At 42.8% G+C, this 15,857-nt stretch overlaps 1 protein-coding gene across 1 annotated transcript in view; it reads left to right on the forward strand.

Moving 5' to 3' along the window:
- Pdk1 (Phosphoinositide-dependent kinase 1) overlaps positions 1 to 15,857 on the forward strand; it is a 744,020-nt gene that overhangs the window by 106,209 nt on the left and 621,954 nt on the right. Inside the window, exon 2 of the mRNA XM_076793522.1 lies at positions 5,434 to 5,463. Within this exon, the coding sequence (XP_076649637.1) occupies positions 5,434 to 5,463 (30 nt within the window). The remainder of the gene's footprint in view (positions 1 to 5,433; positions 5,464 to 15,857) is intronic.

Below are 15,857 nucleotides of genomic sequence, written 5' to 3' on the forward strand. Positions count from 1 at the left end.
GATTTCAATGCTGCTGCTGCTGCTGCCACCATTGCCTGTGGTGGATTCATTCAGTTTTCGTTTTTCTTTTCCTTTTGGGAGGGTCCGCGGGCAAACAGCACGCGAATGTGCAGTCGACGCGTTTAGGGGATGAACAATCGCTGAGACACCTCGCGACAAATTGCCGTGTTAACAATCGGCTGCTGCATTCATTCGCCCTGTTTTATACTTGAGAGCGATGCCTTCCGGTGGATCTTCCCACAAACATTTTTGCAGACGCATTTTATCTATTCACCCTCTTATTACCCTTTTAGCACGCTACCAAAAAATCTAGTATCTCGGCTTCTTATTTTTACTGTAATTTTTATGTACCCAATTTTGGAGCAAATTCTAATTTTTCAAGCGGATTTTAATCTATCCAATGAGCAAAAATTCTGGTCAATTTTTTGAATTTGAAGTACAGATCGACGTGATTAGAAGCTTGTTTGCTTCTTATTTCCACTGTAATTTTAATGTTCCTAATTTTGGAGGAAATTCTAATTTTTCAAGCGGATTTTAATATATCCAGCGAGCAAAAATTCTGCCCAATTTTTTAAATTTGAAGTGCAGATAAAAATCGGGGTACAGATCGACGTGATTAAAAGCTTGTTTGCTTCTTATTTCTACTGTAATTTCAATCTACCCAATTTTGGAGCAAATTTTAATTTTTCAAGCGGATTTTTATATACGTAACGAGCAAAAATTCTGCCGAAGTTTTAAAATTCGAAGTACAGATAAAAATCGGGGTACAGATCGACGCGATTAAAAGCTTGTTTGCAAAATGCGAGGAACTTAAAGCCATACCGGCAGAGGCGGAACGCACTGAAATCGACGCGGAACAGCCCCCATGAAAACGTTGCAGGGGCGACTTAGTGCGAGCTCGCCTTAACTCTCCCCTCGAACTACCGGTGGATATTGGTTTTCTTCGCGGGAACAGGCCGGCGAAGTTAAGAACGACGGACGTGTTCGTTAATGTCGTGGCTGAAACAGCTGTAATATCCGAGCCACCGGGGCTGTAATCTGGCCCGGCGCGCCCGGAACTTACGAAATTATGTCGCCGAACCTAATATCGCGCGGCCGGATCGTCCGAAGGGAGAAAGAAAGACGACCAGGCCATTGTTATTCTAAAATTTGCTTTACCGGGAGGCCGCGATGATATTATTAATATTCATGGGGGTTCGCTCGGACCCCCGACCTGTGCCCCTTCACATCGTACAATAGGTTAAATAGGCCGTGTAAACATACTAAGGGCGAAAAAAGGAGCCGCGGTTAAACGAAAAATCGTTCGGTGTTAACGAGGTGTCACAAGCACTGTTTTATTAATATTCCTCCATCCTTTGTGCCCGGCTTTTTCCACGGGCGGGAGAATTGTTTGGGGGTGGAAGATCGCTGGTAGTCTCTTTAATTAGCAGTAATTGAGTGGCCGAGCAACGAGACTTTGAATTACCTAATAGCTGCGAAAAATGGTTCAAGTCAATTATAGAAATTCGTTAAGAAATAATCGTGCTGTTCTTGTATTAATACATTCTGTACCGAAATTCATCAGGTGTCCAGACACCTGATGGCACAATAATTGAAAGAACCACGCCGTAGAACCTAATTGAAGGGAGCAATAACCCATATTGCCTGAAACACCTCCAAGGCAATATTCCCATCCCATATCAGCTCCTCGGTGGACCGTGGCCCGCGGCCTCGACTTTTACGGGCCTCCATTTTGTCGATGTAAACGTCTTCGCGTTATCTTCCCGTATCCATTTCTTTTCCTCCGAACCGGTCGTTTTCGCGCCGGTTCCCCTTACGCCGGGTTCACACTGGTGAGCGAACTAATCGCGAAATCCATGCCGATTCGAATACCTTCAGCAACAGATTGCATTTCACAACCGGACAGTGCAAACACATTCATTAGAATGGTCCTTCAGAAACTCAAAAAACAACGTAACCAAGTCTATTAGTTAAAGTTGCTATTAAAAAATTGTGTTACCTAGAATCCTAGAACTAGAAAATGATCTTTTTAGCAAATTTAAATTATCGTATGAAGAGAGATTAAACAATTTTTTTTTTGGTTTCTACTACCATGCATTTAAAAACTCCAGTCCCCTTTTTGCAACGAGCTAGTAAAAATTGTTGTATGATTTTTTATTGCTTTTTTATTCCACTCGGACAGCTGTGCTGTTTTCAGTGGATTAATTTGGAATGTAAATCAATTTTCCCGTAGTTAAAATTGGTACGTTATGCATGCTACAAAAATTCGTCTATAATACTGAAACATGCCCGAACATATTGCACAAAGTCCTATAACTCTGTGTCATTTCGTTTTCCCATAATAAATTCCCGAAACTTCCCTATCTTTCATTCGATTTAGTAGAAGAATGCTCGCGATCCACGCTTAAAAAAAGAACTGGATCATGTGCAAAAAGATGAGAGTTTCAACGATCGTGACCGACGCATCAATCCCCTCAGATTTTACTCTAACCATTATGAATCCAATATTATGCAGTTAACAAAACGGGAAACAAGGACGCCGGGCGTCGGCGCCGGCCTCGGGGGCGTCAAGAGACATTTATTTCAATATCAACGACGCGTCTCGATCGCCTCGATCCGCCGATACGAGTTTAATTTCCGCGGGCCCCGTGATTTGTTGCGATACATCGAACGCGAAGTCACGATCGCCTCCGCAGTTATTTATTATCGGTTTCCTATTTTCTTTTTTTTCTCTCTTCTACCCCTCCTTTTCCCTCCTCTTTCTCTCTTTCTTTCTCCCTCTCCCTTCCCCATTCTCTATTTCTCTTTCTCTTTTTTTTTTTAATTTTCCGCAGGATGCCCGACGATATTGCGCGTAACTCACGTGCCGAGGAAATGGCCGACATTTGTAATCGCGTGGTGTCCGAAATATGGGCGCAAGCCGGCCGGAAATCGGAACCTGGTTTCGTTAGGAAGCCATTTTTCAAAATGAAGGTTCCTCGATGCAACTAATGTCCCGTCGCACGATTTTCTCCGTCCCGCGGCTCCGGTTTCCTTGCGAGAACCTTCCTCCTCTTCGCGAGTCGTACCTTTTTCCTGATATTGTTCTTATAGAAACATTCTTGCATCTTCTCCTCTTGGACGGGAGCTGAAGTGTCCTCCATTTTGTCTTTCTTCTGTCTGGACAATCCGCTCCCCTTTTTATTACGGCTTTCTTATTGAAAGAACTTTTGTCTGGCGCTTGTTTATACCGGACCGTTCCACGCTCTCTTGTTATTCCATTTCCTCTGTTCCGGGAAATTTTAACAACAATGAAGCATTTTTTCCACTGTTCTAGATTTTGAAGAAATCGAAAAAAATTCTGCCATACGCATTGAAGTCTCTATTATATATATATATATATATATTAATTTTGACATTTGTCAAATGTTGATGCAGACGGTTACCGTATAAATAAAAATTAATCTCACCGTCAACAGTCGTGACGCATGGAAACTAACAGAACAGTCCTGCGACATTTGTGACGTTTTTGATTCATAAATTCTTGTCATCTATTAACAAAATGTCGTTTGCAATGAGTCAATGCCGATCGAGCTAACCCAACAAGAAGGTTGAAGAAGCTTCGGTATCATCGAGCCTTTCCAATTTCTATTTCGCCAAACAATACTTTCGGTTACAATTACTTTGAATTAGTTTTAGCGACTATTAAACAATCCATAAAATTCCAAACAGTTGCGATAGGTCGTCTGTTATCGGCAGCACAGTTCATTGTCGCCGACACCGCAGAAGACAAAACAGAGCCGCGTCGAAAACAAAGATGTTGTAACAACCAAAGTCTCTCCAGTGGTGCGATGGAAGAATTTAAATGACTCGCTTATCGTTATTGATTATGGAAGCCTCGGAGTCTTTCATTCTTCGGTCGCGTGACTCGAAATCGGCTCGATAACCTCTGGCGTCGTCGGGGGCAAAACCGGTCTGACCAACAACCCCTTGCGACTCGGCCCGTTCGGCAGAGCGGGCTTCGAGATATCGGTAATCCGTGTCTTTGTTTAATAATTACTAGGTCGACGGTCGCGCTGTTAGCCGATTAATTACCCCCCGTCGAGAGATCCGTCGGTAATTGGATCCCGATGAACTGTTATCTTGACGCCCGGTTAATCGGCCGATTTGGTGGCGGTTTCAAACAGAGTAAGGTGGAGGGGTGAGGCTGTAAAAGAGAGGGGTGGGGGGGAGGGGAGTTTATCTATCGAAAAAACATTTCGTTCGGCCCGTTCCCGGGGTTGTTTACAAAACCGGGGGATCGCGTGCCAGATAATGGTTAAATATAAATCCGCGCGGTAAAAATAGCACGCGGGATTCCGATAATGCCACCAGCGAACTGATAACGCGCATCCTATGATATCCCCCGTGATTTTCTGGGTGCCCGGTGTGTACCCGATATAACCCGCCCGATATTTGGTAACGGGAACCCGCTTTATTCGACGCGCTCCATGGTACCCTCTTTATGGTCCGCGGATTATTTTCAAACACCGTTCGAGGAGCTATTGCTCGCACGGCCGATTTACGGGCCCGCCGAAAAATATGGGCTCGCGAGATTTTCGTCGGGATAGTTCAACATTCTTCCGTGAACTATTTAACTGGCGAATTGATGCACCGAGTTGGGATAATTTAACCGTGATTTTCTGTGTGCACGGTTATTGAAATTGCGGGGGATTTTTTGCGCGGGATGTGTGGGACCGCGCGATTTTTGACGCGGAAGTTTAATATCGTTTGGTGCAGTATTTAACTGTTGAGCTAGAGAGTCGAGTGAAATCATTTAGATCTGTTTCGCACAGCTATTGAAGTAACGACTACGCTTTTCGGGAGAAATGTAGGCTCGATTTTTGTCGTGGTCGTTTAATAGTCTTCGCAGCACTGGTTAACTACGCGAATTAATGGACCGAGTTCGGATCATTTATCTGCGATTTTCTGTTCGCACAGTTATTGAAATTGCGGGGATTTTTGCGAGAGATGTGCGGGACGGCTCCATTTCGGGCGCTGGAGTTAATATTGTTTGGGGCTAGTGGGCAGGATAATTTTTCTTTTGTTTGTTTCGTTACGGTTGTTCGAATTACGCAAATGTTTTGGAGAGAATGTTTTCGGCGAGCTTCTTTATTGAAGCGTATATTGTAATAAAAATTGTACAAAGTCTGTCGCTGCGTCGGTCGCATTTGGTGCTTGGTAATTCTAGTGTTAAAAGTACGGTATAAAAATATTATTATCATAGTGTGTCCGCACGGTGAGGGAATCGGTTATCGATCCATGCGATCCAGCGAATCTAACCTATAAAGTGTTGCACAGTATTACTATCGTATCTTCATATTGTTGTATTGTTTATCCAAAGTATATTTATTACGGTGCTACTTATCATATACGGATGGAAACACCTTCTGATGGAAATTGTTTTCCTTGCAGATCGAGGGTGATCCAACCCGGAAGGAGAAGGTGAGTCAATTATTGTCATCCTAATTGAAAGCTTTCTCGTGAAGAGAGCTTCTTATTCAATTCTAAAAAATTATCATCACTGTGTTTTATAATACTGTAATAATACTCGAGAGTGGAAATCACAGTAATTTCTCTAGAGGAACACATGTCTTGAGGGCATAATTTTTTAAAGTGGACAATAAAAATTTCAAGTAGAAATTTATTATAAAAATAGGTATATAAACTCTTGAATATCCGAAATGGACACCTAACGCTAGAACGGCAGTCCAACAGCTATATTTTCAACTCCCAAACGTAAAAGTCAGTAAAATTAATGTTGTCATTCGAACATAACACAAAGTAGTATTTTATTCTGAACAGTGGCACTCAGTATTTATTCCTCACGTGAACATACACCTCAACTGCATCTCATTGTTTTAACAATAAACTTTTAACTGTATAAATAGCCCCATAAAATCTCGTATATATGCTGTCAGAGAAGAACAGACAAGAACGTACCAATCGGGTTAATCAAAATTCACGATCGTCTATTCTGAAGAAGCCCAATGATTTCTGCACAAAATGGTCAAAACTTGAGCCGAAGGATACGATTCGCTGTATCGAGAATATAGGAAAGTTCTCGTTACAGAAATTCCGTGATCAGAATATTTCCCCGGACGATAATCATCGTGTCACCTAAATAGCAATATCGTCGAGATTTACGGGAAATTACGGTGTCCCTCGTCTATGTATACGAAACTAGAATCTTCCGAGGGAAATGGAAAAAAACCGTAAGAGGGGGCCGGGGGCAGGCTCTCGCTTATTATACTGATCGCGGTTGACCGTGGCCCCTATTTTTCGCTCTCTTTTCGGATTCCCGGCGTCCGATCCTCAAATCCTGCATCCAATTTCGAACGAAGGGCCCTCTCGGCCTGTCCCTTTTCTCCGCAAAGAACGATTGGGGATTTCGGACAGAATTCAAACAAATCTTGTCTATCGCTAACCGCAAAACGAATTTTCGTTTTCTCGACCCTGGAGATCAGGAACGCCGATGCGATGGCCTCTCTTCGTCGTCGGCGTCGTCGTCGTCTACCAAGACCCGGTACGAACATTCTACACACCGTGGAATAGTAGATGTCCACCCAGATTTCGTTTTTCAAATCGAATTCACTATTTCCCTGTCAGTCGAGAGAAGTCGAAGTCTCGCAGCGCGGCGGACTTTTACCGAAGATTTCGTCGGAGCTGATTTCTTCGGCAAGAAGTTGTTAAGACAAGAACGAATGGCCGCCGTCGATTTTCGGGGACGCGATATCCTAACGCGGAATGCTTGATTTGAAATATCGGAAATTGGGAAACGCCGTTTTTTAATCAAATTAATGGTAAAACACGGTGGGAATATTGAAAGTACAAATTGAGGCGTAGAAAATGTAGAATAGCCAAAATTGATGATTTTGAATGTGGTACACAGCGTGGCGACACTAGAGGAATGTGTAACAATAATTTTAAAAGTTCATTTCTGCTGTGAGAAATTAATATTTATTTGAGTTAAAGAGGAGGTACAGTAGGCTTAATTTTTTTTTTTTGGAAAATCGTGGATCTGTAACCGGGTGTATTTTTGTAAAAAAGAAGTTCAATAACGATGTTCTTAGGCTCGTTTTAGAGATGAAGTCTCTACTTTCATTCGTCTAACTTGATTTGTTATCAATTATACTTTTGTACGAGATTGGAGCCGGAAAATGGAAATAATCCTTCTCGAAAATTTAAAAATTCAATCATCTGTGCAGGGTTAAAAAAATTTTTTTCGTGACTCAAATCACTATGGATTTGAAGACTGAAGTCTCGTCTTTACAACAAGTTATTAAAAATTGAGGTGCGATTTTTTGTTGCTATTTTATTCCACTTTGAATGGAGACTGTTGTTGATAGGCAAAAAAGCTGCAAAACGTAATCTTTGCTATTTCTTCCCCGATCCCTGTCAATTGCAATTAAAAAATTTGTTCACTCATCACCCAGCCTACTAATCCGCCTGGCTCCTCAAAAAATTTCAGGCCGTTCTGTCCGATGTTGAAAAAGTTATACAATTGTAAAGTATGCCTGCCCAATGAAGCGAATCACAGCAATTGCTAAAAATCTAAGAACAGTGTTCTCTCGCTGAATAAATTTTCTCGCAAACTCCTCCTTGAAAACTCGGCAAAGCCGATGTTCCCGCAAGGGGATAAGTGATTCTTCTTCGGCAATAACAATATCATTGAAAGTTCCTACAAGGAAATATTGAAAACGATATTCCGGCTCGAGGATATCGGCGCGATAACGTATCTTTTGGTGAGAGCCCGGTAATACGAATATCTCCGGAGAGGAAAACAAACAAAAAAAAAAAAAAACCGAAAAAAACAACGGACAGAACGGATAATATTATTCCGTCGCGGTAAAGTCGATAATAAAATCTCTCTCCGTCCAAGGAGTCAGTAATGTTAATATTTTCGCCCGAAGAAATCTCCGATAATAATATTCCCTTGCGAGGAAAATCAGCGATAACAATACACGTAGATATTCTCTCCAGAGAAACGAACTTCGGACAATGTTCTCTCTCTCTCTCTCTCTCTCTCTCTCTCTCTCTCTCTCTCTCTCTCTCTCTCTCTCTCTCTCTCTCTCTCTCTGTCTGTCTGTTTTGGTGCGATTCGAAGGTGAACTTTGAAATTAACTTCACGGAACGAATTTCGCGCATGCGTCCGAATTTTGCGGACGCGACAAAATACGAACGGTAAATCATACTTCTCTTATCCGAGCGCGCGCACGACTCGCTGAAAATTTCTCTCTTTTTTTTTTATCAACGGCCACGCCGTGTTCGCTTCGTCTTCGACTTCGTCGTAAATATTTTTACCGTAATTTACTGCGGGGATCGCCGGGGACCTCGCCCTCGCGAGGAATCGATACCTGGATCCGATAACTTCGAGGTTCGAGGTTCGAATAATCGCGTTTTTTCCCGCGCTCGCGCACTCTTGGCCTTCTCCGGCGAAGTGCGAAATAATATTCTGCTGCTATTTCGGCGATGTTTATGGCGTTTATATTTATTTGCATACTGCAGGATGCGTCAATGAAAATGGTGCACCCTCAACTAACCCTTAACGCTGTTTACAACATAATTTAGTATTACTTTTCACAGAGTTCTTGTTAGATAGCCGACATTTTAATATGTTCATTTGACCGGAGCTCTTACTTTAACACTCGGATTGCAGAACATTTTTATTGTACAAAATATACAGTGTGGTCCACGCAACTTGCTCAGCATTATACATTCTACGTTTAATTATTAACCTATTTATACTGAAACCCCGTTCGTTAACTTAAAATATTTATAATATTAACTTAAAACTTAAAATATCGCCCAAACTAACGATTTTTCGGAATAAATAGGTGAATAAGTTTTTACTGGGAATAACGAACTGTGTTGATCAATGCATTACAAAATATATGGTTCCATTTAAAGCAGTGCAATTAACCTCCATATGCCCTGTACGCCTCCACCTATAAAAAAATGATTGACTGCAAATTATGCCCTCATGGATTACATATAATTTTATGTATCGTAATTAATCTCATAGATATCCGAGGGGATTGATTGAAATGAGAGACCCTGTATAGACTTCTACATACAGAAGAAAATTCTCCAGCATCATGCTCTTCTTGGAACGGCCAAACATTTTCTCAAAGAATCGATGTTGACGCAGATAATTGTCACGCACAGTAATTTTTATGGTCCCTCGTTGCTCCGGGAGGTCTGGGGAACACCGGTTAAAAATAACTCGAAGAAGCGTTTCGGTGCATTCTAAACGGTAAGCACAATAATAATTCTAGCGCCGGAGGAGTCAAAAGGATCTCATTGAAATTCGCGAGCTGGCCGGGTAGCACGAGAAATTCCTCGAATTTCGGAGCGTTTCCAGCGTCGGATCGGTCGTGTTTGTCGAATTAACGACGGTGATTCAATTTCAGCAACAGTCGTCGTCGTCGTTGCGCGAGTACGAGCAGGCATCTCCTTTCTCTCGTTTGCTCTCTCGTTTTTCTTTCCACGTCCGTGTTTCGTTCCCGGTGAAAAGGATCCTCTCTCGTTCGGCGTCGTTCCATACTTCTTCCGGGAGCCGGGCAATTTTCTTAAACACAATTCCCGACGACGTGTTCTCGCGGGGGCAGCGCCGCGGCCGCCCGGCCGACCGCGTGGAAACAGCCTTAAAACACGAAGCGACGCGACGCGACGCGCCCCGCCGGCTTTATCGGAGGACTTTCGGACCGAGCGCGAACTTTTTCATGGCTGCGAGGGAGCTCTCTTCTAGTCGTAAAAATAAGTGTACTGCTAGGTGGTTTAACGGTGTCTTAACCAGCGGCCAACGCCGCGTTAAAATTCCTACGGAGCGACGCGAATTTCGCCACGCGGGAATCCTCGACGGAAACCCTCGCCCGATTCTCTGCCATTCGCCGAGCTCGACGAAATTGTCGACAAATTCCCGAAAAAAATTGTTCGCACGCTGCGTTTCGCACCACTAAATTTTATATATTTTTTTATGAGAACGAGGGAGTGATTTCGAACCCTTCGCACTCGAAGCTATATTGACTCCAAAACGAAACATTTCTTCCGACCTAAAATATTTCCCTTCTATATATATATTTTTTCAAGTTCTACATACGAAAGTGGTACAATTTACTCGTACAATACTGAAATGTTTCGTAATTTACTGAATACAAACAAATTTAATAATGTAAAAAATATTTTGGATAATGATACAACAATTTTTAGTGGCGCCTTACAGTCGCCATTCGAGTGCTAAGGGTTAAAACAGGGAGGTTCACCCTCAGGGTAAGGGTAGGTTTCCAAGTTACTAAAATTGACCACTGTGAAATTTCCAACTAATTTCTTTCTAAATCGCAATACAATTTTTTATTCTCTATAAATTGTTCCATACTATCCGAAACCACGATGTACAGGGTGTAAGAAAAATGACAGGGTGAATCTACATCTTTGGATCGTTGGACACGAGGTTAAAAACTGAAAAATTGCTCTGTACCACAATTCGGCTACCGGTTTTTCCAAAAGTATTGTACAGTCCCTAGGTGCGGGGGGAACTGGAGGGGTCCTCGGGGGTACCATTAAAGTTGCTCGCGCGGTGTGCTCGGCCGATTCCCGGCATCCGCGTGGCGGATCGCTTCGCTGATATCCATATGCAGTAGCCCGAGGAAATAAGCTCGCTCGTAAATAAGAAAAGTTCTTGCGTCTCTCCGGTTCTGCTGGAGGGTCGCCGTTCCTCCAGCCCCCTCCCTCCTGGCCCCCGTGGCCCCCTCCTCGACCAGCCATGCTGTCTCTCCGTATTCGAGGCTTCTCTCTCGGCGCGTGGCTTCCAAGATATCGAGTGATTTGTTGCGATTCCCGTCTCTTTTTCGCTCGAGCACTCGCGACGGAAGCGGCGGAGCAACCCCCGCGGCACGATACACCGATAATTCCGGTGCTTTGGACGCGGTAATGGCGTCGCCCGTGGGCCCCCCTGACCCCGAATATTATTTACTCCGCCCCCCCAGCCCGGAATAATAATGCATCGGACGATAAATATTTGTTATTGCGCGTTGACGAATTAAAAGGGGACTTAATGGCCCCACGAATGGAGCCCGCCGCGCCGCTTTTACGCCGGAATGGCCCCCGATACCGATTTCGTTTCCCCCTTTCTTTCTCTTTCTATTTTTCCCTCTCCGTCTTTCTGTCTCTCACTTTCTACGTATTTCTCTCTGGACTTTTCTGGTCGTTCTATTTTTTTTTATTCTCCGGTTACTCTGTCCCACGGATGTTGCAGGGGCTGGAAACTCGCGAACTTTCGGATTTTGAAGAATGCTCCCTCGTATCTTGAACTGTCTATGCTTGGATTTTTATGGCCTGCTCCAGGGGTACCCTCGATCATGCGCCGGAGGATAGACGGTGTGTCGTACACCACTTGTTCAGATTGGGGTGGGTAAAAATTCTGATTTTTGCTGGGGCGAGGATGGAGGGTGGGTTTTAGAATGAATTGTCGAGTTAGATGAACTTCTTTCTGCTTGGGGAGGCGGTAGCAGTGATTAGAAATTGGTCAAAGACTTGTATATTACGTATAATATTGTATATAGTGCACCATAGTTTCAGAAATAATCTGAAGGTTGGTTTATAACGTATTCCAAAATTAATTTGAAATCTAAACTAAACTGTACTACAAAACGTATCCCCAAAAAGGATCCCCAAAAGTATTCGTGAAAGCACCAGGCTCCATTTTTCCAAAAACGGTCTGAAAGGTTTGAAATATGTTGCAAATTGCCCAAAAAGTATTTTTAAACGTACCGTTTCGTCAAAAACAGTTTGAAATGAGGTTCGAGCCACCCCGCAGCTATCGCATTGATGACCATTTCCGTATTACCCAATATTCCCGACGTCGATCAGTGTACTCGCAATTAATTAACCAAATGAACAACCTCTATCATACTGCTTCCGTAGAATACCAATCGTTCGGCCGAATAGGAAGCTTTCACAACAGACATTTCGGCGGTACACGGACGCCCGATTCATTTTGCAAATAACGTTAATTGGATTACCTGCTAAAATAAGCATCGATCGATATTTATCATCGGGGCAACGGATACGCGAAAGCTGTGTATCGGTTGTAATCTGTTGCGTTTTCCGCGATATCCACGTGGGTCTAATCCCGTGCGAACTTATTTGCCCGAGCAATTCGCGAGGCCGAACGAAACTGTTTTCAATATTCTCGTCGATGAATATGGTACCTAAACGAGCGTGAAAACAGGGAAATACGAACTCCTCGATAGTTCTGTAAATATTGCATAGGTCAAAGGGTTAGCCCACGATGCATCCAGGTCGGCTGGAGAACCAATATTTTAAATCGCAATTAAATTTTCCTCTCTGCAACGAACAAACAAAATACAAGCATTGAGCTTCCGTTTGATTCATTTCCCAGACCTCTATCGAATCGAAATAAATAATTTTCTCTCTTGCCATCGAATCAAGATAAAAAAGACCCTTCATTCTCTTGTCAAAAAATAAAGGGCATGGCAGGATATTGATTTATGACTCGTAGTTTACCATTTGCATTCGGTGACACGCGTGAACTTCGACTTCATGAAAGTTCAAACGGTCATCCACGTGTTTCTCACTGCAAAAATCGGGGTCTATCTCTGCTATAAATCTGCAGGGATCAATTATTCATTCTCTTAAAGCGTATCAATCAAATCTGAGAAAATTGTTACACTCTCTTGTAGACTCTTCTGTTAAAAACTTCAAAAGTGGAGGGTAATCTCTGACAAATTAAATCTAGAAAGATTATTACTGTGTGTTGTAAGCCCCTTTGTTAAAAAATTGTAAAAACGGGGGGTCAATCTCTGTGGAATCTGCAGTGATCAGTTGATAATTAAAACGTATTAATAAAATCGTTGGAATTTGGAGCACCTCTGCCAAATTTGTAATGATCGATTATGTATCGTCTCGTACCAATAAAATGTAGAAAGATTTTGACGGTGTGTTGGAAGTTCCTCTGTTGAAAAATTGAAAAATCCGCCGATCCCCGTTGCCATAATGTAACGAGCCCGCGCCGTCAAGCCCGGTCGACCGTAATATTTATGGATTTTTCATATTTTGCAAAAAATACGACGGCACCCGGCAAATAAAGCTTTCCAATGACGCGCGACGAACGTAACAAATATTTGAATTTTGCTGGCCGAGTGACGAATGCGTTCGAGTGATCCCGTCGCGGAAAAACAACAAGAGAACCGGGTCCCGTAGGAACGCGAAGGACTCAATTTATTATGGATTTTACCGGACGGATTTTTCCAGCGTTTTGCTGTTTTTTGTTTTTTATATTTTATTCCCGAACCGATCATCGATCGTCGCCCAGCCTTCGGCCCGATCGATTTCGATCGGCGATAATCGCGCGAGAAATCGGTCCGGCGGGTGCACACGTTCGTTCGGCCCTCTGCAGAAAGCGATCGTATTTGTTTCAATCTGCCCCGTCCATTTGTTACATGCTCCCGGATAAATTTACCGTTAAACGTCCATCATCGGCGAAATATTGCCGGCCGGCGAGGGGGAAAAAATTAATACGATGCGAAACGTTGTGACGAGCATTATCGTTCCACCGTTGCTTGTTTTCCGCTCGACGTGGACGTTGATCAGAAATCGATGCGAGAAATGTCCCGGCGATATATTTTCCCTCGCCGTGTTTCGCGCTGTTTTTGTTTCCGCAAGGAATATAGACCGTGCGCGGATCGTGGATGGCGAAATATTCGCGGAGCTGCGAGCTTCGTAACGCTTTTCCTTCGCGTAATAAGCTGTTCAACCTGAAATTATTTTTCTGCGTTACTTTTCCATGTTACGCTCCGGGGAAATTGCGTTCCTTTGTGCAACAGGAATTTAATTCGTTCATCGAGCGATTTTTCAATTAGCAGCATGAATACATTATTAATACGTCGATTTATAGTATATACTTCGACCATGTAAGGGTGATATCAGTTTTCGACCAGTGTTAGAATTTATTTAAGAATTGGATTATAAATTTCATCTACCCAGTTTTAGTTTTAATAAATGAATTACTCTCTTTTGATACGATCTTTTGGAGATGTAATTCAATACTCACCATGCTAATATTCATTCGCCGTATCAATTTCTTCAACTATTCCTCAGTCTATATTAATTAATTCATAATACCATTTCGCGCATATAAAGTTTGTACCGTTTACATTAAACATACTATTATTATAAATACACGTTGTATTCAGGTACGAAGTAGATTTAATGTTGCAATCTTATGCATGTTACTGCACAAATCAGGTAAAAACCCACTAAAAATGCTCCTTTTATTTATACAAGAAAATACGCGTGGAAATACGAATAAAAAATATCTTCATTCTAATAAATGAATGAAAAAATTGGAAGTAATGAATCGATACAGGTGAATGCAGAGTCGATTCGTCTACCTCGATTAACAGGTAAATTACCTTGTCACGTTAAATAAATCACTCTGAAGTCGAATTGCTAGCAGACCGAGTACTCGCGTTGGCGCCACAGTAGAATAAGACCACCAAAGCCAGACCGAAAACGCTCTCCTCTTGACACTCACAGTCGCCATAGTACTTTCACGCTACTGCGAGACAAATGATCCCGTTAGACTATGTTTGCCTTATAATCAACATCTTCTACTGCAACATAAATCAATAATTACTTGCGAAAAGCTATCATCCTGCAGCATGATTTTACAAAATATATCCGACCTGGATTTTTTCAACTTTCTGCTCTCTTCTATATTTTACTCTAATTTATAATTTCATGTTTTTATGAAACACAATTGTTTACCAAAAAACGTATTCGCGTGTCAGAAATGTTTCTCGTAAGACTTGCCACGATTTTTAAAGCACTGCCACTTACAGTAAAAAAGGGATCGCTCAAAAAATTGATTTTCCATTGAAAATCAAGGTGTCCACTTTCGAAAAAGAGTGCCCACTGTTCGGTAAATATTTAGCAAAGAAGGGACGTAAGGATCTCGGGGAAAATGGAACTCGAGGATCGCAAAGAGGCAGAGCGATGATCAAAAGTGGTCCCGGGATCGGAGTGAACGAAATGAACTTGAAAACGATACTATTTACGACGAAGCACCGGATACTTCTTCTTTTCCTGGGAAAGATCCTCTTCTTCCTCCCGCGTTTTCTCGATGGCCTGTCGCCGTCTTCTTTCCAGGACGAGCCGAAGAGGAAGAAGCGTCCCGATATCCTGTTACTGGCGTTCGACGTTCGATGAAGCTTCGACCGAGTCTATTTATCACCGGCAACGAAATTACGCGCGAGGAGAGATACGCGGCCGGGTAAAAGCGTGAAATATAGGAATCGAGTTATCGAGCGCGTTCGTTACGATCTCATCAGGGAAATCTATTAACGAGAGAACACCGGGAGCACCAGAGAAACGGAGAGAAAGAGATGCAGAGAGATAGAGAGAGAAAGAGAGAGGGAGGAAGAGAGGCAAGAGGGTGAGCCCCGTGCAAAAATTTGCATTACTCGACGCCGGGCAAGTTCGGTTCGATTAATTTACGTGAAAGCGACTGCACGCGCGCGCCTTTCCACCCTTCAAAAATCGTGTCGCCAGACTGAACGGGATTTTCGAACAATTCACGCTCTGTACTCCACCGGTTTTTGCAACACCGAAAGCTTCCGCGCATCTTCGAGCCCCCGCTGTACCTGCAAAATGATTCTTCGTCGGTTTTATTACGATGGAAATGCTGTAAGAGGCGTTAGGATTCATTCGTGCATTTTTATTCATTGATTTGTTGTTCCACTGAACAGGGTGTTTCAAAATTATAGGTCGTGACCACTATAGCGAGATTCTGTAGCTCTGGGTCGGTGGAGATCTGC

This window comes from Halictus rubicundus, chromosome 9 (genome assembly GCF_050948215.1).
Source record: "Halictus rubicundus isolate RS-2024b chromosome 9, iyHalRubi1_principal, whole genome shotgun sequence".
Lineage (NCBI taxonomy): Eukaryota > Metazoa > Arthropoda > Insecta > Hymenoptera > Halictidae > Halictus > Halictus rubicundus.